Source organism: Lachnellula hyalina, assembly GCF_007821495.1.
Source record: "Lachnellula hyalina strain CBS 185.66 chromosome Unknown contig00005, whole genome shotgun sequence".
Taxonomy (NCBI): Eukaryota; Fungi; Ascomycota; class Leotiomycetes; order Helotiales; family Lachnaceae; genus Lachnellula; species Lachnellula hyalina.
The window spans coordinates 99,553-126,819 of record NW_022157119.1 but is presented as its reverse complement, the minus strand read 5'-3'; the positions used below and the strand labels follow the sequence as shown (position 1 = coordinate 126,819).

General features: G+C 47.6%; 12 protein-coding genes across 12 annotated transcripts; 6 read left to right on the top strand and 6 right to left on the bottom strand.

The window, feature by feature from the left end:
* Positions 1 to 553: 553 nt before the first annotated feature.
* Positions 554 to 895, bottom strand: mhpB_0 (2,3-dihydroxyphenylpropionate/2,3-dihydroxicinnamic acid 1,2-dioxygenase; the record flags this gene model as incomplete). The annotated part of the gene is made up of 2 exons (XM_031146170.1): positions 554 to 610; positions 665 to 895. 2 exons carry the CDS (start codon positions 893 to 895, stop codon positions 554 to 556), a joined length of 288 nt encoding a protein of 95 aa, XP_031009476.1.
* Position 896: 1 nt separating this feature from the next.
* Positions 897 to 1,611, bottom strand: mhpB_1 (2,3-dihydroxyphenylpropionate/2,3-dihydroxicinnamic acid 1,2-dioxygenase; the record flags this gene model as incomplete). The annotated part of the gene is given in 2 exon segments (XM_031146169.1): positions 897 to 927; positions 941 to 1,611. The coding sequence occupies 2 exon segments, from the start codon at positions 1,609 to 1,611 to the stop codon at positions 897 to 899; spliced, it is 702 nt and encodes a 233-aa protein (XP_031009475.1).
* Positions 1,612 to 2,144: 533 nt separating this feature from the next.
* Positions 2,145 to 3,233, top strand: A622L (Isoflavone reductase-like protein; the record flags this gene model as incomplete). The annotated part of the gene is made up of 3 exons (XM_031146168.1): positions 2,145 to 2,376; positions 2,426 to 2,801; positions 2,831 to 3,233. The coding sequence occupies 3 exons, from the start codon at positions 2,145 to 2,147 to the stop codon at positions 3,231 to 3,233; spliced, it is 1,011 nt and encodes a 336-aa protein (XP_031009478.1).
* A 45-nt stretch (positions 3,234 to 3,278) lies between these two features.
* On the bottom strand, positions 3,279 to 4,370 carry cloR (4-hydroxy-3-prenylphenylpyruvate oxygenase/4-hydroxy-3-prenylbenzoate synthase; the record flags this gene model as incomplete). Its single annotated transcript, XM_031146167.1, has 5 exons — positions 3,279 to 3,361; positions 3,413 to 3,690; positions 3,735 to 3,897; positions 3,954 to 4,049; positions 4,103 to 4,370. 5 exons carry the CDS (start codon positions 4,368 to 4,370, stop codon positions 3,279 to 3,281), a joined length of 888 nt encoding a protein of 295 aa, XP_031009477.1.
* A 3,193-nt stretch (positions 4,371 to 7,563) lies between these two features.
* Positions 7,564 to 8,931, top strand: LHYA1_G001181 (uncharacterized protein; the record flags this gene model as incomplete). Its single annotated transcript, XM_031146166.1, has 1 exon — positions 7,564 to 8,931. The coding sequence occupies one exon, from the start codon at positions 7,564 to 7,566 to the stop codon at positions 8,929 to 8,931; it is 1,368 nt and encodes a 455-aa protein (XP_031009480.1).
* Positions 8,932 to 9,873: 942 nt separating this feature from the next.
* LHYA1_G001180 (uncharacterized protein) lies at positions 9,874 to 10,724 on the bottom strand (the record flags this gene model as incomplete). Its single annotated transcript, XM_031146165.1, is given in 2 exon segments — positions 9,874 to 10,175; positions 10,187 to 10,724. 2 exon segments carry the CDS (start codon positions 10,722 to 10,724, stop codon positions 9,874 to 9,876), a joined length of 840 nt encoding a protein of 279 aa, XP_031009479.1.
* Positions 10,725 to 11,732: 1,008 nt separating this feature from the next.
* LHYA1_G001179 (uncharacterized protein) lies at positions 11,733 to 12,962 on the bottom strand (the record flags this gene model as incomplete). Its single annotated transcript, XM_031146164.1, has 1 exon — positions 11,733 to 12,962. One exon carries the CDS (start codon positions 12,960 to 12,962, stop codon positions 11,733 to 11,735), a length of 1,230 nt encoding a protein of 409 aa, XP_031009459.1.
* Positions 12,963 to 13,921: 959 nt separating this feature from the next.
* On the top strand, positions 13,922 to 14,863 carry LHYA1_G001178 (putative hydro-lyase; the record flags this gene model as incomplete). The annotated part of the gene is made up of 1 exon (XM_031146163.1): positions 13,922 to 14,863. The coding sequence occupies one exon, from the start codon at positions 13,922 to 13,924 to the stop codon at positions 14,861 to 14,863; it is 942 nt and encodes a 313-aa protein (XP_031009460.1).
* A 488-nt stretch (positions 14,864 to 15,351) lies between these two features.
* LHYA1_G001177 (putative transcriptional regulatory protein) lies at positions 15,352 to 17,704 on the top strand (the record flags this gene model as incomplete). The annotated part of the gene is made up of 4 exons (XM_031146162.1): positions 15,352 to 15,401; positions 15,679 to 16,561; positions 16,812 to 17,059; positions 17,110 to 17,704. 4 exons carry the CDS (start codon positions 15,352 to 15,354, stop codon positions 17,702 to 17,704), a joined length of 1,776 nt encoding a protein of 591 aa, XP_031009451.1.
* A 605-nt stretch (positions 17,705 to 18,309) lies between these two features.
* LHYA1_G001176 (putative transporter) lies at positions 18,310 to 20,146 on the top strand (the record flags this gene model as incomplete). Its single annotated transcript, XM_031146161.1, has 8 exons — positions 18,310 to 18,493; positions 18,547 to 18,970; positions 19,023 to 19,174; positions 19,231 to 19,294; positions 19,350 to 19,536; positions 19,591 to 19,657; positions 19,720 to 19,794; positions 19,845 to 20,146. The coding sequence occupies 8 exons, from the start codon at positions 18,310 to 18,312 to the stop codon at positions 20,144 to 20,146; spliced, it is 1,455 nt and encodes a 484-aa protein (XP_031009452.1).
* An 823-nt stretch (positions 20,147 to 20,969) lies between these two features.
* HGT1_4 (High-affinity glucose transporter) lies at positions 20,970 to 23,089 on the top strand (the record flags this gene model as incomplete). The annotated part of the gene is given in 7 exon segments (XM_031146160.1): positions 20,970 to 21,171; positions 21,188 to 21,695; positions 21,757 to 22,026; positions 22,111 to 22,433; positions 22,495 to 22,554; positions 22,637 to 22,807; positions 22,938 to 23,089. The coding sequence occupies 7 exon segments, from the start codon at positions 20,970 to 20,972 to the stop codon at positions 23,087 to 23,089; spliced, it is 1,686 nt and encodes a 561-aa protein (XP_031009453.1).
* A 1,876-nt stretch (positions 23,090 to 24,965) lies between these two features.
* LHYA1_G001174 (putative pathogenesis-related protein) lies at positions 24,966 to 26,045 on the bottom strand (the record flags this gene model as incomplete). The annotated part of the gene is made up of 2 exons (XM_031146159.1): positions 24,966 to 25,048; positions 25,097 to 26,045. 2 exons carry the CDS (start codon positions 26,043 to 26,045, stop codon positions 24,966 to 24,968), a joined length of 1,032 nt encoding a protein of 343 aa, XP_031009454.1.
* Between the last annotated feature and the right edge of the window lie 1,222 nt (positions 26,046 to 27,267).

Genomic DNA, 27,267 nt, shown 5'->3' with positions numbered 1-27,267 from the left:
GGATGGATTGTCTAGAATGGGTGCTCTCAGGAGTCAGGCCGAGTAAAAGATGGGGCAATGAAGTTTGCGGTAATACTCAGTATTACTTTGTATTTTGGCCTTTTTCTCGCCCTGAGAGCCATGGGCTAGGATCGAGGTACACGTGTCAGCACCCTAGGATCATCGTAGAACATTCATGTCGCCTTCCGGTTGACCAATATCAGTATGTCAAAATACAAATAATACTTGTACAATATTCTATATTCTATTTTGGCCCTTTGTGTTTCTGCTTAGTCACTTCAAAACAATTACGAGTAGTGGTGCAATAGTGGCGACCCCTATCTACCCCTCCACTCAAGCGACTTCACAATGTACCTACCCCTCCTTCCGGTTACGGAGGTACAAAACACTTTTTTATACTACCTAATTTTAGGATGTATTGCCACAGTATCACGTAACATCACCATATTCGATTGAGTTCAAGGCTTTTATTAGACTGATATATTAGCATGTAAAATATATTCTCCAATTTTTATGATTTTATCTCAACATGATTACTCTGCGCCACGGCAGCTTATTGCTTTCCAAGATCAAAGTCTACATATGTCATGCCGCAAATCCATTCAATAACCTGGGAATCAAACATTAGTACAACAGATATCAAGCGTTGAGAAGGAAAACTTACAGGCTCGTAAACCAACAACCTCGATTTCGCACCCTTCATAGCACCCAGCATAGCTACCCAGTTGAGCACTTCATGTCCACCGTGCCCCGCCTCCTTCTCGACTTCCGAATAACTCAACGCTTTCATAAATGAGCTGTCACCCGCACAAAACTTGTCCATGAACATACGATCCCACACATCGTTGACTAGGGGATGCGGGCTGTTCAATGGGTATTCGTTCTTCTTCGCCATCTCAATTCGTAATCGTCGAACTCGACAAACAGCTGGGGATCGGACTTCAGGTACTCTTTGCCTTCGGTTTGGTAACGCTTCATGCGCTGCATGAACTTGTCGTCTGGCGAGGCTTGGTGTTCATTCCAGTAAGGGGGCCAGTGAGAAAGACCTCCGGTACACAGGTAGGCCACTTTCGTGTCTGCGGGTAGGGTTTCTACGGCAGCAGCGATGGCTTCACCAAGAGCGTAGGCACGGCGGTAAGGGATCAGAGGAGGTGTAAAGACGTTGATGAAAATGGGAATGATAGGACATGTAATTCCAGGATTCATTAGGATCCAGGGTATGAGCAGGTTGTTGCCATATTCCGTTGATCCAGCTCTCGAGACATCAAAACCATTTTCCACGAGCTCGGCAAGGACATGCCCAGCAATATCTGGGGCACCAGGGAACACAGTCTTTTCTTTGATGCGCAGAGTCTCCATCCATTGGTCTGCTGGTCCAACATGCGAGTCTGCTACTCCGATTGCAATGCTAGGCATGTGGTTTCGGAAGAAATTCTCGAAATGGTCGTCGAGAAAAGCGAATATCACAGCAGGCTTGCCTGCTGCGAGCGACTCCCCGAGATCGAGAGAGGCGTCTTCAAGTTTCTTGCGAATGTCTATGGGGCAGGTTTCGGGGAAGGCAAGAGCGCCCGGGGCATGGGACATGCCCACTGCTGCAATGACTTTGCCCATGATGAAACTGAGAATTATCTTAAAATAAAAAAGTTTGGCTTAAGGGACAAGAGTGTAGAAAGTTTGGTGTTTGTGGTATTGAGAAAAAGACAAACCTGGCCGAGAACTTCAAATACCTATTAAAGGGCAACCCTTCGGAGAGAGACGGACTCTAATTTGCAGAATCGCGTTTTCCGTCTACTGGACGACGCGTTGAGTATCCCGTTGATTGTAAAGTGGGAGTTATTTGGGACGGAGAAGAGCGCTGCCTCGGGCGGCTTCTCGCCTTACCCTGTTATCGGTTTGGTGGATCGCTCGCGCAGCTCGCTACCCCTGATTTAGGCGACCCCACTTTAGATAGGGACTAGTTGCTTAAAGTACCCCTCCATGATTCAGCAGCATTGTTGACTTCAGCAGACGATACAATCATTTAATCGTACGATATACTAAGACAATCTTTATTGGGTATCAAGAGCAGATTGTGGTGGGGGCGCTTTTCTCAAATCTATAGTGTAATCAAACATCCAGGATCAGCTTTGTGCTCAAGTTCTAACATGGGGGAATTTAAAGAAAATCTTCTGGTATTTGGTGCAACGGGGTACATCGGAGCCTATATTCTCAAGGAGATCCTCAAAAACAAAGATTCTTTTGGAAGGATCGCCATAATCACATCCCCGAGCACGGTGGAGAACAAGTCAGAGCAGCTTCAGAACTTGAAATCAGAGGGAGTGGAAGTCATTGTCGGAGATGTGACAAACCCCGCTGATGTGTTGAATGCGTTCAAAGGTCAGTAATTTGCTATGATGCAGGGAATATTCTGCTAAACAAGCTTCAGGTATCAATACAGTCATTAGCACAGTTGGACGAAACGTTCTCGCAGAGCAAATCAACTGGATCCAACTCGCCGAAAAGGCTCCCTCAGTCAGACGCTTCTTCCCATCTGAATACGGAACAGACATCGACTATAGTCCTCAATCTGTACACGAGATTCCCCATCAGCTCAAAATCAAAGTCCGAGCTGCTCTGAAAGCGACAACCTCTCTCGATTATACGTATGTGGTTACAGGCCCGTATGCAGATGGGCAGATGCTGGCATACTTGAGTCCATTGGCAGAGAGCGCCAGGGTGATTGGAACATATGATGTCAAGGCTAAGAGTGCTACTCTAATCGAAGACGGAAAGGGTAAAATTAGTCTTACAACACCGAAGGAGTGAGTTTACCTTATTAAAGTCCCTATAGATTAAGAGCTAACGGTTACAGTGTTGGGAAATTAGTTGTGAAAGCCTTGCTCCATCCGGAAGCATCGAAGAAGCGAGCTTTGAAAGTCAATTCGTTCACTACAACACCTGCGGAAATCGTTGCCGAGTTTGAGAAACAGACTGGGGAAAAGTGGAATGTGACATATACAAGTCTTTCCGAGCTAAAAGAATTGGAGGCGGCTGCATGGGAGAACAAAGTTCCCATGGCACCTCTCTATACACTTCGAAGGATTTGGGCAGAAGGGGGAACGCTATATGCGAAGCGAGATAATAGCCTCCTTGATGCAGAAGATAACCTGGAGACATTGGCAGACGCTGTGAGAGATGCCATTCTCACGCAACGCTCAGAGACACAAGCTACGGACACTCGAAGATTATCATAGCATTTGAGTAAATTAAAATATAAACTTCCTTGTCCCTTCTCTATCTCATATTGGCTCGACTCCTCTGCCCAAGAATGTTCGCTGCCCAAATTCTGCCTCAACTGTCTGAAATAGTGGGAGACCCTGGACTAATGTGACTAGTCAGCAATGATAATCAAAAAGGGAGGAGTTCAGCTTACAATATCCACTTGCACTGTGACCTAAAGCTTCCCATGTTACCTGAGCTTCCTTCTCACCAATGTGAACAAGTGGCTTCCCGCTACCAGCCGAAGAAGCATCAGCAGCCAGTTGTACTTCACAACACTTGTCAAGCAACACGAAGTATGCAACGACCTCTTCAATTGTCTTTCCAGCTGTGAGTAAGCCGTGGTTTCCGAGCAGCACAGCCTTTCGGTGACCCAGGGCTTTGGCAATGTGTTTACCCTCATCTGAAGCAAGGACTACCCCCTGAAAATTGCTACCTTTTGTCAGAAACGATCATCATTTGGAGAGTCAACATACTCGTAAAGTACGTGATCGTTATAGAAGACACAAGAGTCTTGGGTAAGCATATCAAGGGTACGGCCTGTAGCACAGAAGGCTCTCCCGTATACACTGTGAGAATGAGCAGCGCATCCAACATCCGGGCGTGCTGAGTGGATTTCTGAATGAATGGCAAAGGCAGCTATATTTCTCAAGTAAGTCACCCATGCCTTAGTCAGAGAAGCAGAAGCAGTTTACCATAATTCAACATTCTGTTCTTTCCGCCATCCACCACCATTCCTGTATGGTCAACAAGAATCAAATCATCAGCAGTGATAAGCGAGAAATGCAGGCCTAGAAATAACTTATTAGTTGATATTCTAAATTAAGAATTTATTCCATCGCACCAAACGGATTAACGCAAAAGCTTTTAGGGTCAACAGGATCCCTCAAAGTGATATGACCTGCGACTCCCTCAGAGAACCCAAATTTGGCAAACACGCGGAAGGCGAGAGCTAGTCTTTGCTTTAGATATTTCCGTTCTTCATATTTGTCCTCAAATACTGGCGGTCCCTTGGGGACGTCTGTCGGGAAACAGAGATCAGGGTTGCCACTTGAGTATTCAGCCTCGGTCTTGGAGGCTACTATAGGAATTTCAGTTGCTGAAGGGGCCATTTTTGCGTACTTGGAATGAAAGATGCTTGTCAAGACTTAGGATTTAGATCTCTGAAACGTGATCTGGCTATTTCTTTACTGAGATGTTGGCCACATCCCACTCTTGACTCTCTACACCATTGCACCGGTTGCCTCTATGTGGGGTGGGCCACGGCCACGAAGTGATAGATAGAACACTGATAAGAGCCCACTTTTCCCTATCAAATGGACCCTGGAATAATACATATCAAAATCAAACTGGGGGCGGACTTCTCCGCCTGGATTTCATCAGCCTGATTACTGTACAAATGAGAGAAAAATTATCTGACCTCTACCAGTCCTTCCGCATATATGAGCTTCGCAAACGGAGATTCGCGCTGTGGCGGAGCTACGGCAATACTCGTAATGGGCTGGCATGGAATTTGAAGCTTCACGATGAATAGTCAGGTCGTGCATTTACTCGGTTTAGATTTCTTGGGTAACAAGGACTAGCAGCATTTTTCTGTCTGTGTTTTGAGTGCACAAATTATATGCTGTGTTATAGTGATTGTAGATCAACGAACGCGAAAGAAGGCGTTTTGTGGCCGGCGGGCGCGTTGATCTGATTGAAGGACTATATCGATGTGTATTTGTATCTCGGGAGGCTTTGTCCTGGTATGGTCAATTGTGGTACATTCGCCGGTATAGGGAGCCTGCGGTTGCTAGGTTTGAAAGGGGTGGTTAAGGAGTGACTAGCTTGCTTTAAATATTGAGGTATGAGTAGACGGATGAAAACTATGCACCCTGCCCAGATCAAGAACAAATTCAAGAAGTCAAGACGGAGTAAGTTCAGATCATGCAAGTATAACCGAGAAAATAAGATGAGTCGAGTCAGTTGAAAAAAATGGCATGTAGGAAAAATTGAGCTGCGCAACGCAATCTTGATGAGAAGGGTACAGAATCTTCATTGAAAGTGAGAAAGAAAATGTGCTGAAGAGCAGTGTAGCAGAAGACTGCCTCTAAAGATCTCTGTAATGACCGAATCTCGTGCATCTCCCTGCTTAAGATGCTTCATGTCCTATAGCTCTGGCCTCGCCTTCCTCTCGTGAGAGCATTATCGGATGATGGCATCGAGTTGCCCGTTCCGTTTCCCGCAAAGCCGCTCTCCAGTCCGTTCACCCCGAGTCCACAAAGGCCTTCAAGTACCCTTACTCAGAAATCGTTTCTGTCGTTCTCGTGTGGCGTCATGGTGATGGAGTGGTTTCGTAGTTTGGCGTCAGCGCCGTGAAAGAGCATCACTTTGATCTAAAAAGCATGTTTGTGAGTATTACATCCCAATAAGTGTTCGTTGACGGCGTAATCGGAAGACAAGACACCACGGCCCATCAATTTAAGTGATCATTAGGAACTCCATGGCCCCTAACCCAGCCTTTCACCCATTTAAGGGCAGCAGCATGGGTAGGGGTTTTCAATAGACGTCTGCACCATCGAACGAAGAGAAAATGTAGCACCTAAGTTTCCCAAATAACAATCCGCATCTTCAAAACCAAAGGGTGAAACAAGCACAACGAAAAGAAGTCATATTTTCGACAAAGAGCCTGTCACGGTACTGGACCGCGACGAGTGGAGTGACTTGACCCGACTTTTTCTCGAAGAGCGTGTCACGGTACTGGAGTTGAGTGACGACTTAACCCGACTTCGACTTCTTTTTGACAAAGAGGGTGTCACGTTGGTGTACGTCACGCTACTGGACCACGATGATTTGAGTGACCTGGCCGGCCTCGAAGAAGAATCAACGCCCTGCGTATACTCAGCGAAGCGTTGCAGATACCTCAAGGGTTTGCAGACGAAAAATATTCCCAAGTCGTCGAGGATGTTGAGGAGTTCGATGTTGTTGAAGGTGTACATTGGCTTTAATAAGAGTATAATCCCGAGGTCGTCGATGAAGTGTGCAACGGTCATTGGAGGGTGATGGAGTATGAATGGGTTGGATGAATGCGATGAGATGGATACGGCGAGATGGAAACAGTGAAGGAGTGCTGATGTCCTTTTATTACTATTATGCCCCTATTTGAGGTGAATCCACCAGGCATTCCTCTACACATTTCAAATAGGGGCGTGAGCGTCAATCCTTTGATCTCTCGCTCCGGGAACGCCTATTGGCTGGGGAGCAAGTCATCTCAGATACAGCCTCAACAACTCACTGGAGCTGGTGTATACTGGTATTCCAACACAGAGACAATCTCCAAATCCCCCGTGTCTCATGACTAGACGATCGCAATAGGAGTGGACATTACTGCGGTAAAGAATGATTCATATGGCAGCATCAAATCCGACTCCAAATCCAGCGTAGCGACTGACTACGTGGTTTTCTTCCCCACTTGAGAGTTCGTCCCCAACGGCACCACGTCTGCTTTGACGACCAAGTATCATGGGAATAATAAGGACAGCCCACCGCCAACAAATGGTTTCATGTACTGTGCACTACGAGTTACCGGCGGGCTTGTCTTGGCAGTCCCAAAGTGAGCTTAAGCTTACTTGTCCTTTCTTCTTCCAGCACCCCTGCGACGCCTGCAGCGAACACGTCACTCAGGGGAAATATAGGGACGCCCTGAAAATCCCTCGCAGTGCATCCATTCGCGCGGGTCGATGCAGGATGCCCTATCTGGACGCGGAAAGGTGAGGGGGTATTTGTGTAAAGAGACGGTGAAGAGGGTGCCACGAATTGTCTTTTTATTTGGCCTTTTGCAGTGAAATCGTGTGGTGATCAGGTTTTGTCTATCTCTCCTCTCTCCACGGGCCGTTCCCGCCGCCTGAACAGGGGGCACCACAGATAGTGCAGTGCAGTGCAGTACAGTACAGTACAGTACAGTACCACCGAGTCGGCTCGATCTCAACTCGCTCCTGTCCTCTCCTCTCCACTCCACTCCACTCCTCCTCTGTCCGGAACAGACAGACAACACATCACCGCCTGAACAATGATCGTGCACTGAAGACAACACGCACGCATCCTTTAAACGCCTGGCTCCTTCTACAAAACTTCAATCACCAGCACATCACGAGACATTCGCAGTAAAGACATCGATCGACATTGATATCTACCTCTTGGAATTCCGCTTAATATTTGCTCTTGCCTCGGCGTCATCACAGCATAACAACCGCAAAGGAAGTCAACAACTCGACTTCACTCACACTTGCAATACTGGACTCCCAACCCTTAATTGATGACTTCGCCATGTCAAGCCAGCAACGCGACTCCTTCCTCCCCTCCGGCGCAATTGATCCCCCTAGGTACCCGCACCAAATGACTTCTCCACAGAACGTCCCCCGCAGCCTCCCTGAGACAACCTCTTTCGTTCCCTCACTACCTGGCAGCGACCACAATTCACCAAACACCTACAATCGCTCGCCATCCCAACATCCAAATGGTCATCCCATCTCACCTCCGAAGACTAGAAGCGCGAGTGCAGATGACAATAGTGCCGCGTTGATAGAGGACTGGAGAATCTATACCCAGAAACTACGGATGCAGAGTGAGGGGGAGAGGGCACACATGATGGCTGACCGAGCACGGGTGGAGGAAGTGATGGCCGAAGAGCGGGCTCTTTGGGATCGGGAACGAGAGATCCTTTGTGCGCGAATCGCAGAACTCGAAAGGCAGTTACAATCAGAGTCGAGAAGTTCAAGCGATACAGTCGTCTCTCGACCACTCTATCACAAACAATCATCATTGAACATGGGAGCACAGCAAATCACCAGCCCAGGATCACATTCATCATCAAGCAACGACCGTAACGTCCCGCAAGAATCGGGGCGCAACGCAGACGGGAGCCCCTTCTACGCCCCCGCAGCACGAAACCCGTCCCGTACCTTCGACGTATCCTCCAACTCCGACCTGCGCGTCGACTCTATCAGTGCTCCTAGGGAGAGCGCTATCCGAGTCACCAGCAAAGAACTCACATCTTCCGACTTTGTACAATCCCCACCCGTCTTGTCTACTTCCCACGACCTCTCGCCTATCGTCGAAAGCATAGATATCCAGAAAATTCAGCCAGAACTCGAGGGTGTTCCTATAAAAGTGACTGCCGTAGACCCTACTTTTGCCTTCCAGGTACTCAGTCCAAACTCGTCATCTCCAGCGAAATTATCGCCCAATACAAAGCCCCCGCGGCAAGACAAGACGTTGGAGGTTATTCATAGTCCTGCGGATAGGCGGTTGACTTTGCATGCTGGACATACGCCGAACCACTCGATCTCGAAATTTGGCGATATAATAGGCGACCAGACACCTACGCAAGATCACCACAGCGAGCAGCTCGACACGGCATCTGATGACGGAGATAAAGAGCTCACTGGCACTCTAGGTCTCACGAATGACTCTATCAATAACGATGACTTCCTTATTACTTTACATAAGAAACTTATCGTCGAGGCGAAGAAAAGCGGGACTACAAGCCCGGAGGAGGATCCAAGTCCTGTTGCTGACTCTGGCCCCAGCAGTGGGGTTGTCGAACCGCTAATAGAACCATCTGACAAAGATGATGGCCCGGTATTGAGAGTTAAAGCAAGTCTCAATTTCGGAAGGCCGTTGGGGAGGATGTGATTTACTTTCTTATGGTGCGGCAGGCTTATGGTGTTTGGGGGATGGATGGGCGATAAGATACCTTGGGATAGGGAGTTTATGAAAGTCATTACTGCCTTTGTTTCTCTTTCAACTGGGTTGGAAAATGTCGAGTATATAATAAAGGGAACGCGCAGTCAACATACATTTCATTGATTGGATTAGAACGGAGCAAGCGAAAAGAAAGACAAAAGGATTGCATGGACTGGCGGGGCGGGGCATGCCATAGATAGACTACAACGCGCACGCGTAATCTTTTCTTTTGTTTTTGAGAACCGGAGCAGGAAGTGCGCGGAGAGTGGGTGCCAGCGCTAGAATAGTTACGATGAGCGTGAGCGGATGGATGGATAGCTTCAAGCACATGCTTTCAGGCACAGTGAATAACGAGTAGCGAGAACAGCGGGAATGAATAGAAAGAAGAAAGAATGATACCCCTATGCAATTTATCTGACCCCCCGTATTTTTCACTTGCTCTTCAGCTTTAGCATGATCATTTCTGTCTCCCAGTCCCTTCCCATTAAACCTCCCGTACCGAAATCCCCTTTATTACGCATCCTACACTACGTATTCGAAATTTGGGTTTGCGAGATCTATCCTATGAAGCACTTATACTTTTCATAAATACATAGATACATTTATCCTCGCATTTTATCCTCGCATTTTACCTTTGCTTGATTTTATCTATACTTAAACCCAGCCAGTTTATCTACATGACTCTACTGTTACTTACTCCTATATATCTGCCGTAAGCTCTACCTATCCTTGCTCCTCCCCTCCCCACATAGACCCCAAAAATATCACTATCCATCACGTGCCAAAAATACCTAAACGATCCGAGAAATATTATACGAGTAGGCTAGGCAGCTCTGTCTTCATCTGCCGACGTGTAATAGAACTTGCGAAACTACCTAGGTACTGAAGCATCTAAACATCCCCGAAATATTTTTGCCGAATCGTTTCCATTTCTAGTTCTTCGTGCATTGGGTCTAGGAATTTGTCGATCTCCTCTCGCCAGAAATAATTCATCGGGCTTACTTGCGAAGCCGTGGTATACTCCCAATAAGACGGGTACCAGCCAGCTGTCTCCCAATCAATGATTCCTGTAATTTTATCGCCGCGGACAAGAACATTCAAGCTACTCAAATCGCCATGTGTAAAAACCGGCGGCGGCCAAGCCTTGTCTTGCAATGCTATGAGCTTGCTAACTTCGTCGTAGTGATTTGGATCTGCATCAAACCCCCCCTCAGATGTTTGTGGAAGTCGTGCACACTCTTGAAAGGCCCATGGCACATCGAAGTCCCAGGCAGCCGGCTATCCCATATAGATCCACCATCGATGTTACATATGCCTTGTGTTTGTCCTCGAGGAGGAGGTATATTCCGCATCTCAGCTATCATCTTTTTGAGCTGTTCGAGTATCTCTGTCTTTGAATCGTTACTCCGTTCGCCCCAATGACTCCCAAGCATTTCGCCATCTATTCTCTCCATCACGATATATGTCCACCCTTTGCGCTCAAAGGCACAGTAGACTTTTGGGACTGGTATTGAGGTGTGTTGGTGTATAAATCGCATAGTTGACGCTTCTGGAAGGTTCCTCAGAGGCCCGAACTTGATACAGAGCTTACCAGCAATAAATATGACAGCTCCATGGCTAGGAAGGATACGTTTGAGAAGCTTAACAGCTGCGAGAACGAGAAAACGGCGCAGGCGGGTGTTGTTGATAGATGGCGACTCGGTCAATGTCTCAGCAGGAACAGGTTTCATAGCACCAGGCATTCCTCCCCTCCGGTTGATTTCTGATATGGATATCCTTTATAAATAAGAGGTGTTTTATCCTCCGTGGAAAGAGCATGGTGATGGCGGACAGAGAGTGGTATCAGTCTGCGCCTCGGACACCAAATTCTAGGACTTAGCTGCTTATATAAGCCTGGTAGACCATGAAAACTCTCTCTTCACTGGATTCCAATATTAATATAAAAGAAACGAAAAATGTCCCAAATGCTAGATGGATAGATAGATAGATAGGTACTGACTGCTGCTATATAGGTAGTTGGAGATATGGACATCGTCTGATTTTGCGAATGCTGTGTTGTGCTGTGCTGTTCGTATCGTTCACGTGCTGTGCCGTGAAAAGGGGGTATTGTCCGGTCGGGGAGTTTTAGGGTTTAGCCTGCTCGGTACGGAGATACAAATACGGTTACGGTACAGTAGATCTGATCTAATTCGAGGGCAGGGTCTAGGGTGTTTGTAAAATATACAGTACGTATAGGCAGTATGTTGTTCATGGTAAGAATCAGTACTGGTATTATGCTCAGTATTTATGTCCGAGGTTATGATTAATCGTACAGTACACTGTAACGCCCTAGCCTTGACCAATTATGTATTGCGCAGCAACAGGTATGATTTGATATTGTCCCATCCCAATCCCATTTCTTCCCATTCCATTCGCCCCCACCCTGTAATATGAACACGCACTTATGAAAGCCCAACTGGAAGAGATGACTGAACTGTGAGACAGAGATGTAAGAGTCTGTGTCCATGTTGGGGTTGGGGTGGACTTACTGTGCAAGAGAATGCAGCAAGCTCACTAGGAGATGGCAGAGTGAAAACATTAGTATAGTAGTAGTAGTTTTTGTAACCTTGAAGTCGATATGCGAAGATTTTCGTGCTATGCTATGGAGCTGGAGCAAATCAAGGAACAGGACGAGGCGTCTTAGCATACGGTCCGGATCTCAACGGGAAACAAATCTCAGCATGGCGTTTGTACTCGAGGGTTTGTTGTGCTCACAAGTAATCCCGTTCAAACTCGGCATCAAGATGAACCGGCACCCTCTCTTCCTCCGCTGCATTGCGATCTCGCTCCTTGCTGCTGTCCTTCTGATTCTGCACTAATTGTAGAAGCAGCTTGTTGTTTTGGGCCACAAGTACCTCAATTTTGTCGACTTTGTTTTCGAGCGTCCGTAGGCGTGCGTCGTTGCCCATGATATCTCGCCAATCCTCCTTGGATAAAGCACCTTCGACAACGACTCTTCGTGGTGGTTCTGGGGGATGGGCTAGTGCGTATTGCTGAGCTTGTTGGGCTTGCCATTGTTCGTGTTGGAGTTGGGCTTGCAACTCTTGGGTGAGTTGACGTTCGTTCATACGTCTTCTCTTGTTTGGTCGAAAGCCGTTCATGTCGGCCTCTCCATTAGGTTGAGGATGGGGTTGTATTAATGCTCCGCCGTGAGGTGGGGGAGGTGGTGGTAATTGATGTTGTTGTTGTTGCTGCTGCTGTTGCTGGTGATGTTGTTGCTGCATGTCTGCCGGAGGCGCGGGGCCAGTAATCATTCTTGCTTGTGGATTTTGAGCATTTGCTAAAGTCTCTGCGGCAATTGCCTGCCTACGGGCTTCCTTACGTTGCTCTTCCACCTTTCTTCTCGCATCAACTTGTCTCTGCCGCTCTGCCTCGGCATCCCCATCTTCAACTTTGAGAAACTCAATCCATTCATCCAGCTTGTCGTTCAGCTCACCGCCAGGCTTCTGAGGAAGAATCCCGCTCTCCCAATCCGATATCTGCCTTCTGCGGGCTTCGACTAATCGTCCGACTGTGGCGCTCATCTGAGCTAAGACCTTCCCGGTATCTGTTTGGAAAGATGCATTAACGCCCGTCCAGAATTGAGCCTTGGTGCCCTCCTTGAAGTTGTCCTTTTGCTCAATGCAGTGCTTCATCATTAGGATATGATCACGCTCTTCGAGATTCTGACGCGGTTTGCGCGCACTCCCGCCAGAAGACATGACGGAGCTTTCGCGCATATCTCGCGCAGGAGTCATCAAGGAGCGGGGGACAGGAGGAGGGTTCATTCGCGCTTCCGACGTGGGGGTCAAGTTCGTGCTGTTGTCATTGTTATTATTGATCTGATTCTGGGTGTTGTTGACGGCCTGCAGCTGGGGTGAGGGACGCGCATTCGAGTTGGTATTGGACGGCGTCGAAGGCGGGAGGATAGGTGCTGGCTGACGGTTATTTGTAGAAGCCATTTGGGCGACGAGCTTGAAAGTATGGAAAGCAGATGGCATAGATTCATGGGTCGGTCGCAATGCCACAAAAAACAATTAGTCGTCGATCGAAGGATTCTCAACAGGCGTCCTCGATGGCCTTTTGCCTTTTTTGGTGTTGGTGTTGCGAATTTCTCGGACAGGACAAGGTACTTGACGCTAATCCCAGCTAGTGACGGGTTTGTCTCATGTTGATCAAATTTCATGTCTAATCCGGTTGGAAATCTCAAGAGTTTTGTTACCAACAGTTGAGGTGGTCTTGATCTTGAATGTGATTCTCAGATGATGGAGAATTATTCAAGGATTCCAAGCTCTATCAACTACATATAGTACAGAATCGTTCTTCGTACTCTCTTGCGCTTTCCGTACCTTTGAAAATGCAAGAGCGTTCCAGTACCACGCACCTGCCATGATACACAATTTATCAGCTCCACTCGAGTCTCATATGATTTGACTAGCCATTGTCTTTCTCTTCTCTAGTTCTTTCTATACAAGTGTCAAGTCTCTTTCTGGGGCTCGTCAACGCGGCTCTCTCTCTCTCTATTGAAGTATTAGCAGCATCTTGTTCATGACTTGTCATTTCCCCCTGCATCTGAGAAGTATTAAGCCTGCACTCTCCTATCCCATTGTACTATATTCAAATACGAACCTCGATGGTAGAAAGGAATACTTTAAGACTTCGCTAGGCTCTTAAACATTGGACGAATAGCTCTTTTTCATCTCATCCCACTCTCAGAATGTCTCCAGTATAGCTCGAATGCGGAGATGGAACTCCGCTGCGTCTTACTAAGGCTATCAAACACGACTTGATAAATACGATACTATCCCCAAGTTCCCATAACCTTTTTTAATCGAATCATTTCCACTTTCTGCTCTCTGACTTTTAACAAGTGTCCGTTGCGCATATATATTGATTCATCAAGCAAACACAAGAAGGCGAAATGTCAACCGCAGTTCAGGAACCCCCAACTCCAGCTCATACAATTCCATCGAACCCTACAGAATCATACACTTCTAGCAGTCTCCTCACGGGAGCAGATGTCCGCGAAGCGTCTCGCAATGGTTCCTACACAAAGTCCACATCAGGTCTGGCCAAAACCTACATCCAGGCAAATCTGATTATTCTCCCCTCACGCTACGCATCAGACTTCCGACTTCTCTGCGCTCGGAACCCAGTCCCATGTCCACTTATCGCCGAGTCGGAGAGCGTTGGGAAATGGGATGCCGTGAAATCCTGGCTTACTGGTCTTGAAGGAACCGACGTTCTGTCTGCACATGACATTCGCCAAGATGTGCCGAAGTACATGGTGTATAAAGACAGCAAACTCGTCAAGTCACACTGTAGTGATATTGTGGAGGAGTGGACTGAAGACCATGTTGCGTTCCTTATCGGGTGCTCATACAGTTTTGAATCTGCGCTTTCGGAGGCAGGTCTGCCCCCTCGAAATACCACCTCCGACACGATTGTGCCAATCTATCGGACGAATATCCCTCTATGCCCAGCGGGTGTGTTTACAGGAGGTACATACATTGCGTCGATGAGACCCTACAAGCGAAGTGAAATTGAGAAAGTGAGAGATATTACACGGGCTTTTTCAGTCACTCATGGCGAGCCGGTTGCGTGGGGATGGGATGCGGTGGAGAGGCTGGGGATTAAGGATATTGATAAGCCTGACTGGGGGAGCTCGCCAGTCTCTACGGATGGGAGTAGATTCGGGGCTTTTCATGGAGATGAGGAGAATGTTCCGGTGTTTTGGGGATGTGGTGTCACTCCGCAAGAGGCTGTCATGATGGCGGGACTTGAGGGGACGATCATGGGACATGCGCCTGGCTACATGTTGGTTTTGGATTGTCGTGATTGGGATATTGTATCAAAAGCATGAGTACAATTTATCTTTTAATATAAGACCAAAGTAAGATACTACAGACTATTATCTCAAAAATTGGAAGTTTTCCAGCAACGTTCTTGAATTTCAAATTATACTTGAGACATCTTTGACTGGTCCTTGACGTCCAACAACTGCCTCAACCTCTAACAATTCCCTAAACTTTCATGCCTAAAAAGCAGCAAGATGCTCAAAGTTCTGTGAAAAACCCGGCTTAGTCAGCTGGCTTCAGGGGTTCCACAAAATCAACCTCGTCCTCGTCCTCGTCCAACTCCCAGCCGCCGCTCATCCAGCCCAGCCTCACTAAAATATGATCATGAGAACCTTAGACTTCTAATGTACATATCGAGAGTAAGCATTATTGTACCCTGGAGTCCATCATCGCTCGGCCGAATACGCCATAGGGGAGCTAAGTCTGAGCCATCTTCAACCAATCCACTCTTCAAATAGCCCCCGACTGGGCGAGGTTACTATTTGCCGCTACCATGAACAATCGACCTGACGAAGCTATGGAGCAACGTGTTCATCAAGTAGCGTGAGTCTACTACTTCTTCCATTTGTCCCATATAATAAAGATTGAGTGCTGATACAATATCTCAGCTGCGAGAGATGCCGGAAGAGAAAAGTTAGTCGGATATCGCCGCAATTCCATATATGCTGACAGGACTTTATGTAGATTAAATGCGACAGAGTCCAGCCTTGTTGGAGATGCAAATCAGCAAAGGTCGACTGTTCATTCATTGGCTCCGGTGAAAAACAAAGGTGTGTCTAATTCTGTTATGTCCCCAGTCTCAGCTCATATTCGGATACAGGCCGGTCTCCCGAGGATACGTGCAAGCCCTCGAAGGCCAAATCGCTTCCTTGGAAAAGTTCATTACTAAGTTAATCACTGTTGATTCGAACGAGAGAGACGTGCTTTTGAGAAATTTCTCGTCCTCCTCGAATCATCTGCATGTTGACTCGGTGGCCTCGGCAGAAGCTACAGAGGCGAGCACATCAGAATTACCCATTCGGTCACGTACTGGGCACCTCAGGAAGCTCAAGGATGGGAAAGCAACAGAATTCTATGGTGCTACAAGTTTCTTTCAGATCAGTCCGTCCCAAGACCAAGACCCCACATCTTCAATCGTCGAGAGGGAATGTGAAGATAAATCTCATGTCGAGGGCGAAGTGATAGCCTTCCCAGCGTCCCTTGACGAGTTCGCCATAATTGGGGATTCCTACTCCGCATTTTCCCCCCAAAGCGATATCTGTCGTAAGCTCATGGCAGGATTCTTCCAACACCAGTACCAATATTTCATGTGTCTCTATCGAGAATGGTTCTTGCGAGACTTTGATGCGGGGGCAGGTCCATATTATTCTGACCTGCTTATGTATTCTATCTGCGCCCTAGGAGCACTCGCGAGTGAAGAAATAGCTCTACGAGACCTCTCGGGCGTATTCTTTAATCGTGCACAAGAGTTATTATACGGCGGAGCTTTGGAATCCCCAAATCTTACAACACTACAGGCCCTAATCCTCCTCGGGCACCGAGAAATAGGCATTGGTAAAGCTTCCAAGGGCTGGCTGTTTTCAGGAATGGCATTCCGGCTCGCTCACGAGATGGGTCTACATCTAGACCCTAATAATTGGACTGGTTCAGATGATTCACGTATTGAGAGAGAGATCTTGAGACGCACTTACTGGGCTGCCTTTGTGGCTGACAAACAGCTCAGCCTTTATTTTGGAAGACCGCCTGCGTTGGTAGGCTTATTCTCATAGATAGACGATGTTCTCTTTTACCGAAGCTGTCGCTCGAGCTCTCTCCAAGCCCTTGACTTGTTACTATGCTAATTCGTTGAGACAGTATCCCGGGGAGTCTGATGTCCGCGATACGGAACGAATTCCCTATCCCCCGGAATGGGCGTCGCTTCTCAATACTTATATTATGCAAGGCACTTCTGAGACGGCTTACGAGGATGGACTTGCACTTATAGCCGGCTGGGTTCATCAAGTTGAGCTGTGCAAAATTCTTCACCGGATGATCACTGAAGTGTTCGAGAATCGAAGTAGGAAGACAGATGAGACTGTTCTATCAACCTCTGCGAAAGAAATTCATGTTGCCCTCACCAAATGGTCATCCGATCTACCATCGAAGCTTCACTGGAACCAGTGGACTGTTGGACCTGTCCCGTCCTTGGTTCTTCATTTGCAGTAAGTCTCTACATCTCTGTCTAGCAAGTGTCTGCTTAACTTAAATTCAGCATGCAATACCATGCAGCAATGATTATTTTACATCGACCTCCCAGGCATATGTTTCGAGATCCCAAGATTACCACCAGTCAAGACGTCAAAAACTGTTACTCATCTCTGGAATCACTTATCAAACTCCTCGGAATATACTCCAGGCAACATAGTTATAGCCACCTCCCGTTCACGTTCGTACATATCCTGGCAACTGCAGCCAGCGCAATTCTCATGAAGCGTTATATTGAGAGTTTTTCGTGGATCGATACCGAAGTCTCAAGACCCCTAAGCCTCATCATCGGTGCACTTGATGGGATTGCAAAAACATGGCCATGTGCAAAGCAAGTTCAAGGGGTTATCAACTCTGCAATTTTGGGTTCAACGGATGAGAGCGCTGAAATCGAGTCCCCCCAAAGCTTTGATCTTATGACTAGCCTGACTGAAGCAGACTACATCTCTATGAACCAGGACTTGGATTTTGAGATCGACGATATTAATATTGGATCATTCATGCCAGATGCTTTCTTCGGTGACAGTTATCAGTGGGATGACAGTTTTAACCTAGATGCAGCTTCTGTTGATCTTTTCGATTTCGAGAACCCGATGCCTTGAGGACTATTACTTCAATTCATTACGTCGCCCAAATTAATTCACACTTCCTGGGCATAGGCTGCAGCAATCACTTCCTTCAGAGATACAATATTGAACCCGGTCAACATACAGAGCAGCCTTGTCTCCTCAGCCATGTATGCAATACAACAGTCTCTGACCATCTGCTACAGCCTCAAATGTGTAGCTGATACTCCAACGCTTTAATTCAATAGAATTGACGGGCTTCGAGCAGCGAAAAAGGTTGCTTGCTGACCGGACCGGACTAGGCAGGGATCAGCCACGAACACAGATACGGACTTGCTCTGCCGAGCGTTGAGCTCCCGCTCTACCCCACTTCGAGATACCGGCCACCACCAAATAGTAAAATACTGGGGTCTTGCTGTGGACCCTGATAGCTAAAATCATATGACTTCTGTGTTGCATCGGGGGAAGCAGCTTATCTCTCAGCCGGCGCGGAAGAACAAGACCGTACGTAAGGAAGTGTTCGACACAATGACATCCTTCAGCCTCACCTATTATGAGCGATGCCTATAAGATAAAGGATATCTCAGTACCTTGGTCCTTGGAATGTAAGGATTGATTCTAAGAACGAGATCATCATAGCCATGGAAGACCCCAAAACAGAGAAAATTGATACTCCACGCATCGATGAGACCTCGAACGAGGCCGACAATGAGTTTTATGTGGATCCAGTTAAGGAAGTGAAGCTTCTGGCGAAACTGGATCTTGCATTTACTCCCATCATCATGTTGGTGTACCTCTCCTGCTTCTTGGATCGTAGCAATATCGGTTTGTTCACTCAAACTTCCTGACAATCTGAATTGCATGCTAAATTTTCATAGGCAACGTTAAAGTAGCTGGTATGCTAAAGGACATTCATGCCACAGATCAACAATTCTCAACTGCCGTCTCCATCTTCTACGCCACATACGTGACATTCGAGACTCCAGCCGCGGTTTTGATGAAGAAACTCACGCCGCGTGTGATATTAGCGGCTCTGTGTTGTGTCTGGTCACTCACTACCATCTTCACTAGTTTTGTCCAAAACATTGGTGGACTATATGCTACGAGATTGATCCTGGGGGCTTGCGAAGCAGGTCTCTTTCCATGCTTGAATCTGTATTTGACCATGGTATATCGAAGGGAAGAACAGGCGAAGCGTGTAGCATATCTATTTAGTTGTTCGGCGCTATCGGGGGCATTCGGTGGTTTGCTTGCTTATGCTCTTCTTCAAATGGATGGGATTTCCGGGGTGGCTGGTTGGAGGTGAGTCTTGGGATTGTTTTTATGGAAACTTGTGTGGGACTAACTTGAATAGATGGGTCTACATAATTGAAGGAATATTCAGTATACTAATTGCTATTGCGGTCTGGTTTGGGTTGCCTACCGATCCAACCCAAGCTTGGTTCCTCAATACTGAAGAGAGGGAAATGATGAGATGCCGAAACTCCCAGAGAAGACAATACCTTGGTTCGCTCCATCGATTCCTCTTAATTCAAGCTAATTGCTAAACGGTATCCGTGTAGGGTCTGAGAAATTTGACTGGGCTGAAGTACGCATTGCTCTCACAGATCCAAAGTTATACATGAGGTAAATTGCACAAATATCCCTTTATGTGACTCAAATATCGACTAACATATATCAGTGGTCTTATCCAATTCATGCAAGATATCCTCCTCTATGGCTTTAGTACGTTCTTGCCATCGATCTTGAAAGCGATGAAATACGACACTCTCCAAAGCAATTATCTGACAATCCCTGTATACCTATGGGGAGCCATTTCATTTCTGTGTATAGCTTGGATTTCAGATAGATATCAGATTCGAGGTCCCGTGAGCATTGCGCTGCCCCGATCTCTTTCTGCAGTAAAACTGACCGATCCCCAGCTTGTGATTTTCGCCAATGTTTTCGGTATCATTGGTTACATCCTGCTACTTACCGTGAAACAAAACGGTAACTAGCTCACCCACCCTTACCAGGTATCCCGAGACGTAAAAACTAATATATCCGCCCAGGAGTGAAATACTTCGCCACCTATCTGTGCGCTATCGCCGTCTACGTCGGTCCAGGAATAAACCGCAAGTCCCTCCGTTTCCCCACTCTACTCTTTGCAATGGAAAAAGCTAACCTCACAACCTAGTGACCTGGCTCAACGTAAACATCGCCCCGCATTACCGCCGCGCCACCGCAATCGGTTTCCAACAGACCATGGGCAACACGGCTGGAATTGTAGCAGGCCAGATTTACCGCACTGCGCCGTACAAGCTGGGGAATAGCTTCTCGTTGGGCGCGCTGTGTCTTTCGCAGGTTTTGATTGCCGGGAAAGTGATTTATGTGAGGAGGCAAAATAAGCTGAAGGATGAAATTGGTAGTGGGAAGAGGGAGGATACCAGGAAGGTCAGCACGGGGGATAGGGAGTTGGATTTCAAGTATCATATATGAATGATTAGAAATAGGGGTGGATTCGAGGTATAAAGTCGATTAGCTCTGTGCTCAAGGACGCTAAGTGAGAGGTATAACAAATCTACAATTTGAACTGTGCTCGTAGTGCGAGATCTGGGGAAGTAGCGATGTGTTTGGTTCATCTAAAACTACTTATGACTGCTTATTTCAATAGTAATCTCACATTGTTTGTCAGCGAAACATTTCCAGCCTCGCTATGGTGTTCGTCATTTTTAAGCTTCTATCTATCTCGAACCCCAAAAGTCCCAAGCTTATGCTAGTCCTAGACCCAAAAGTGATGGTTTTTCCACATTCAGAAGTCTAGAGCACGTGGCACATCCGGATTAGGTACCCGGATAAAGCCACTCCGCCTTGGTTACCAAGTTGATACTATACCACCAACGTCTATTTTTCCCATGTTATCAGTCTAGCTTGCACGAAAGACAAAGATGCGTGTTCCAGCAAAGCTATGCCGTTGTACAGAAGCCCGACAAGTGGAACATTTATCGCCGAAGCCGTATTACTCAGTTCTTCTCCGCTGGTACACCAATTACTTACTGATCTTCTGGCCGCTAGCAAAACGCTTGGCTGGGGTTTTAACCGGCCGGGTAAAGAATATCAGACGAGGGGGAATAAGTTGCTTGTTGCACGGATTGCGGGGTCGAGATACGCTTGTCTTGTGACCCCAGAGTCTGGAGAGCGTATATGAATATAGGTCGTGCGTCCCCAGTTCACACAAGACGCGCGAGTTCGTCAGCTCCGATTTCCAGACTCGATTTCATTCATTCTTCTTGGCAGTTGATTCTGTCTCCTAACCGCAACGATGGGTATCATCAATCTCGGCCACGAAACAGACCCGATCTTGACTCGCGTCGTCGAGGAGGACAAGATAAGATGGTGGAAGAAACGGAACCTGAGATATCTGTACTTCCTTCTTTACCCAACTTGCATGGGGATTGAAATCACCTCTGGCTTCGACTCGCAAATGATCAATGGACTGCAGCTGATTGGTCCGTGGAATAAATGTAAGCATTTAAATAGTATCTGGGAGACAAATGGATGCTAATAAAGTAGTTTTCGGTCGGTTGACGACTGTTTCGGGGAAGAAGCAATATGCTGTTGCTGGACCGCTGCTCGGCATGATCTCCTCGGCTTATAACCTTGGTGCGATTTTGGCTGTGCCTATTGTTCCTTGGGTGGCGCAGAAATGTGGTAGACGATGGAGTATCTTTATTGGATCTGCTTTCCAGTGCTTTGGTGCTATCTTGCAGTGTTTCTCTGTCAATGCCGGAATGTACATCGTTGCTCGGATGATCCTGGGTTTCGGCATCGTGTTCTGCATCGTCTCGGGTTCAGCTATGCTGGGTGAGCTGTCGTATCCAAAGGAACGACCAATTATGACTTCCATGTTCAATGCATCTTGGTTCGTGGGCTCGCTGGTCGCATCGGGGATTGTGGTCGAGACGGCAAAGATGAAGGGTGATTGGGCATGGAGATTACCTTCGATACTACAGTGTTGCCCATCACTTGTCCAAATGGCTTTGATATTGTAGGAAACATTACTTGTCCCCCAAGCAAGGAACGAAAGCTGACTGACGGACTGACTGTAGTGTCCTCCCCGAGAGTCCCCGATATCTCATCAGCAAAGACAGACGAGAAGAAGCCTACGATATCCTCGCCACATACCACGCAGAAGGTGATCACGACTCCCTCTTCGTAAAAGCCGAAATGGCACAGATCGAAACAACAATCAGAGTCGAAATGGAAGTCGCAAAACAGTCATGGACGGACATGATAGCCACGCCCGGCATGCGGCGTCGTACATTCATTGCTGCAGCCATGGGCCTTTACACGCAATGGTCCGGCAATACCCTCATCTCGTAAGTACAACCCCCCGCTGTCCAAAAAAAGAACATATGCATCTGCACCCCAAATCCCCGAAAAACTTCCCCTGATCAGCATAGATTCTACATGGGCAAAATCCTCGTCATGATCGGGTACACCGACACATACACCAAAACCATGTTCAACCTCGGCTACACAGCCTGGAGCTTCATCAACGGCACCGTAATCGCCATCATCTCGCCGCGCTTCAAGCGCCGCACCATGTTCCTAACGGGCGCATTCGGCATGCTAGTAGGCTATATTGCATGGACGGTCGCCATGCAGCGGGCGATGTTGGCGCTGGATTTGAAGGTGCCGAATAAAGCTGCCGGGATCGCGGTCATGTTTTTCATCTTTTTCTACTCGCCGTGGTATAATATCGGGAACAATGCATTGGCTTACAGTAAGCATCCATCTCACTCAATACAGATTTTGAAAGGCAGGACAGAGCTAATTGATGCCAGCGTATATGGTTGAGCTTTTTCCATATGCCGAGCGTTCGAGAGGTATTTCTATTGAGCAGGGTGAGTCAGGCCGAGCCTGGAAAATATATCACGGTGTAGTGTATGAGAGCGAGTAGATGCTAACACACACCCTAATGTCCAGTCTTCGTCCGCGGAGCCGGCTTCTTCACCACATTCATCAACCCCATCGGTATGGACGGCGCTGGGTGGAAATACCTAATCATGTACATCGCCATGATCTGCCTCGAGATCCTCACCATCTACTTCTTCTATCCCGAAACCCAAGGACGGACATTGGAAGAATTGACTTTCTGTAAGTCTCTTGATTTATTTGTTCCTTTCCTGGGCTATAGACATATAAATAGAATAAGCATACGTACCATACAATACGGTACGGTACGGTATGGTATATTATCTTTACTGACTTTACCTTTTACCTGCAGTATTCGAGGACAAGGCACTTGAAGAGAAGGCCGTCGTTGCAGTAGAGAAGACGATCCACCACGAATCCGCCGACGATCACCTTGTGGGCGAGAAGGGGCCCAGGGCTGAAGAGGGACATGTGGAAGAGTTAGTGCCTCCGAAAATGAGCTGATTATGTGGCCTGGGTGGTCGCTGTCTGCAGGTGTGCAGTAATTGATCAAGGCTATCTATCAGAAGTGTCTGGATAGGAATAAAGGAGCTAGGTGTCTAGGAATGATTCATTCATTCATTCATCCTTCATAATAGGATCGATTAATCATCTCACGAATACGAGTCGCTCGCAGTAGCGTAATATGCTCCAAGGGATTGCCTTACCATGCATCCAAAGCGCCTTCCCTTCCCCTCAGACCAAGCACTGAACTCCAGATTTTCGATCGAACCCCCAATTCTCCGTCTCCGGCCCGAGTTTCCAGCGCAACTAGTAGTGAGTTTGTTCCGGATCGCTGCAGCGTGTTATACTATTTCAGAACAGCCTCCTTCCCGTTTCATCTGCTTCGATTGATCACGCAGGCTGCACAGTTCTTCGGACTGCTGGTGTGAGCTGGGCTGGGTTATGGCGATCCGATCACGCTTAATGGATCGATGCATAGCGATGAAGGGAGCAATGATGATGCAAAGGACTCAAGACCGAGCCGACAAGTGAAGCATGTAGAGATTCCTATTCAGATCTGAAGCTGCAAGTACTAGGCTAGCGCTAGCCTACCCAATGAAGAAAGAGCCTGGCGCCTCTGACAGCTTGCATCACGTATCTTCAGCCTCATGGTGTCTATCTACGGAGTTTTCCCCAGCTGTCACTATATATACATACATACAAAAACCAAGAGTTCGAGGACCGTCCGTGCGTCCGTCTGCCAAGACTAGCGACAGCAGAGGCGTATGCATGCATTCCTCGCTTCCTTCGAATAGGCACAACCCCAACCCCAACCCCAGACAGGACAGGACAGGGCAATCGCGACCTTCGACTGCCAAGGAACTGCCTATTGCCTTGATTTTCTTCCCATATATGTATCCATCTCATAATCGCATCACTACACTAGCAGTAAAACCAAACACCACTACAGTACTCTACTTTATTTCATAGAAATTGTAGTCGAGAGAAAGATGTTGGGTGCGCTCGCTGGACAGTGGGTGGGTATGGCTTTTGGTTTGCGGTGAAAGGAGAAGGAGGGACGAATGAATGAATGAATGAATGCTAGACGCAACAAGTGAGATCGTCAACGTGGGTGGGATTTAGGGGTCCAGCCCGCGTTTTCGGGAATGGAGCACCGGGAGGGGTTGGGTTGATCAATGCGCATGTACTCGTAGAATGCGGGGGGAGAAATGTTTGTAGGTATGCGTGCATGCACCTTGGCATGAGGAAAGGAACTTTGAAATTCTTGACTTGGGAAATACAAGCAAAGTGGAGACTTATCACGACACAATACAAGTTTCACGCACTAGTGTTTAAACCGACAACACAACACAATACACACACGATGCTCAGAAAAACTTTTTATCTTTATTCGTGACTTTTTGTCATGGTGGGATTTCTAATCCAGTTCTCTCCATTCCATTTACTCCATGCTCGCTGATTCGTTTTTCCCGAATGTGATTGATGGTGGCCGTGAGAAGCAAAAACACCGATTCTATGCAAGATGGAGAAAGAAGTGTGATGAACCCATCGTATCGAAGAGGTAATTTTATCTACAAAGAAGTGAAAAGAGGTACGACCCATGCCATGAAATGACGATGAAATCCAATGGGCAAAATCCCAAGAACAAGCCAGCAGAGACATCGAGATGGCGGGAAGTGGTATAAGAAGAGTCACTCCTCCAGAGGTGTGAGATATGCAAGACATTCGTTGGTGATGATGATGTGGTATGTCGAATTGGCTTGTCGAACTGCAGACCAGCGCAGCCACAAACCATTGGCGAAGACCTTACGTACAGGAAAGGTAGCGGCGCTCCCAGAGCTCATGGAACAGTCCCACTTCAAAGGGAACGGACATCTCAAACAGAAATTGCCTCAGTCATCTCTGCGATAGCTCCGGTCGCGGTGCCAACGTTGGTGATGTATTCGCCGCCCACGTTACCTAAGATGTGTTAGCTACTAATCTATACGGATCACAAGGTCATCTTACCAGCAGGGTAATAGTTGCAGACGGTGTACACCGAGTCGTAGCTGGCCTGGCCTAGCACAGTGTCGGGACCGCATGTCGCGCTTGCACATCCAACACTCACGGTGTCCTTCCAGACGACTTGAGAAAAGTGCAGGATATCATGGCCGTTGTACAAACCTGACGTGTCGAGAGTAATGTCGGCTACGTTGAATGGGAAGTCACCAACCTCGCCGTTGTACCAAGCCTCAGTAATAGCATTCGCAACAGCGCTAGAGTCCGAGGGAACACCGTTGGAGGCACCCCAAGCGGCAATATTCTGTCCGTATCCGTCGTTGTCATGCTTGAAGATACACTTGGCCGCGCTGGTGGCAGCAAAGCCGGCAAGGGTTGCGTTCCAGGTTACATCAGATGCAGAGTGGTTCGCACGGTGCTGGTTATGGTTGAAGAGAGCAGTGGAACTATAGTCGGTGGCGGAAGCGACCGGAGCGGCAGCTGATGAGGAAGCTACAACTGCAACTGAAGATGGGGTGACAACTGATGAGGCTGCAGCTGTTGAGGGAGCCGCAACTGAAGTGGGAACAACGGTCGTAGGAGCAGCAGATGAGGTTGGGGCAGGAATCGAGACCTCGACTGAGCTGCTGATAGTTGTAGGTGCAGCTTCAGTTGAAACAGCAGCGCTGAAGTCGTGGCTGTGGTGGAAATGCTCCTTCACGGGTAGAGACACGGCAGCAGCAGATGTTGCAGCTGCAGCTACAGTTGTAGACTCAGCAGCAGATGTTGCAGCTACAGATACAGTTGTTGACTCAGCAGCAGGTGTTAAAACTTCACCAGCTGTGACATAGACAGTGACGATATCAGTAACAATATCAGTGACAAGGGCCTTCTTAGCATGGTGGTGGAAGAGTTGGTGCATCGGGGTGGCCACAGTCAAGCCTGCGGAAAACAGGGTGATGATGGTAGCGGTACGCATCTTGAAGGATTGAGGTGGGGATATTTTTGAAGGTCGAGGTTTTAGTCTTCGAGGTGATCTTCGGAGAGAGGAAGCACTTTGCTGGGGGTGGACTGAATCGACGGTAGATCGAAAACGGCGAGATATTGGCAGCACAGCTGTACTTATTTGATTGACTCTATCGAAGAATCGTGGAAGGTTTCGTTGCCGGGGCTCTGGTTGTACACGGGAACCTGCGGAATGATATAGGTGCTGTGTGGCGTGGAAAAGAGTGAATGTACTGAAGGGTCAAAGAGGACTGGAATGAGTGGCAGTGGCTGGTCGACGGCTTGAGATTTGGGGAATGAAGATGTAGATGGCTGCGGATGGATTGAGACTTGATGCTCTAATCGTTTGTTGAGATGTTGTAAGGAGTGTAATTGTCGCGAACGACGGGGCAAAAATGAACGTGAGGGTGGAGGTGGAAAGAAGCAAACACAAGATGGGTTGGGTGGTGGAAAGGAAGATCGTAAGGTCGAGGCCATGAAGCTTTGGTTTTGTACGCTGCGTGTGCTCGTCTGTGGATAGGCCGAATGGAGTCTAGTCAGGGCTGGCAAGTGAACGATGACTGGTGCAGGGGTCAATTGACCTGGTGCCGGGGGCCGACCCGCTCTTTTCAGGGGAAAACAGGATAAATGTGGGTCGGTGTCTTATGTGAAACGGCGGAGGTCCACTAAAATAGTGCCGCCACCCGAGACAGACCAAGCAGAAGAGGTTATACAAATGAGTTATCCACCTCTGCTGTGCATGAATTACCTCCAATTGATTAGATAGGGTATTCAAATTACAGACACGGTCTTCACAGGTTCTTCAAGTTAGAAACACGGTCATTTGATTACTTGTAAGATTTCGAATATGAATGGAAAATGTGTGAGGAAGTGCACAAAGTAAATCAAAGCTCAGGGGCAAAGGATCAGCCACCAGTGAAATGGCATCTCCGAACTCCAAATGATTGATTGCAGAAGAGAGAGCAGCGATAAATCCCTCCCTCTACGGACAACTACTCTATTAACTATAGGTACTCGACGGCCCTGTGCGTTTTATAAATGAAGGGCTCCTGAATGAAAGTACAGCATATAGTAATTTAATCGAGATCCTTCCCGTGTACTGTAAATTTATCTGCATGCTGAACACGTTATCCCACCGGAATTAATCTTCTTTCCCGTCAGTGTCAGTACAACAACAGCAAAGGCTCCCTACATTC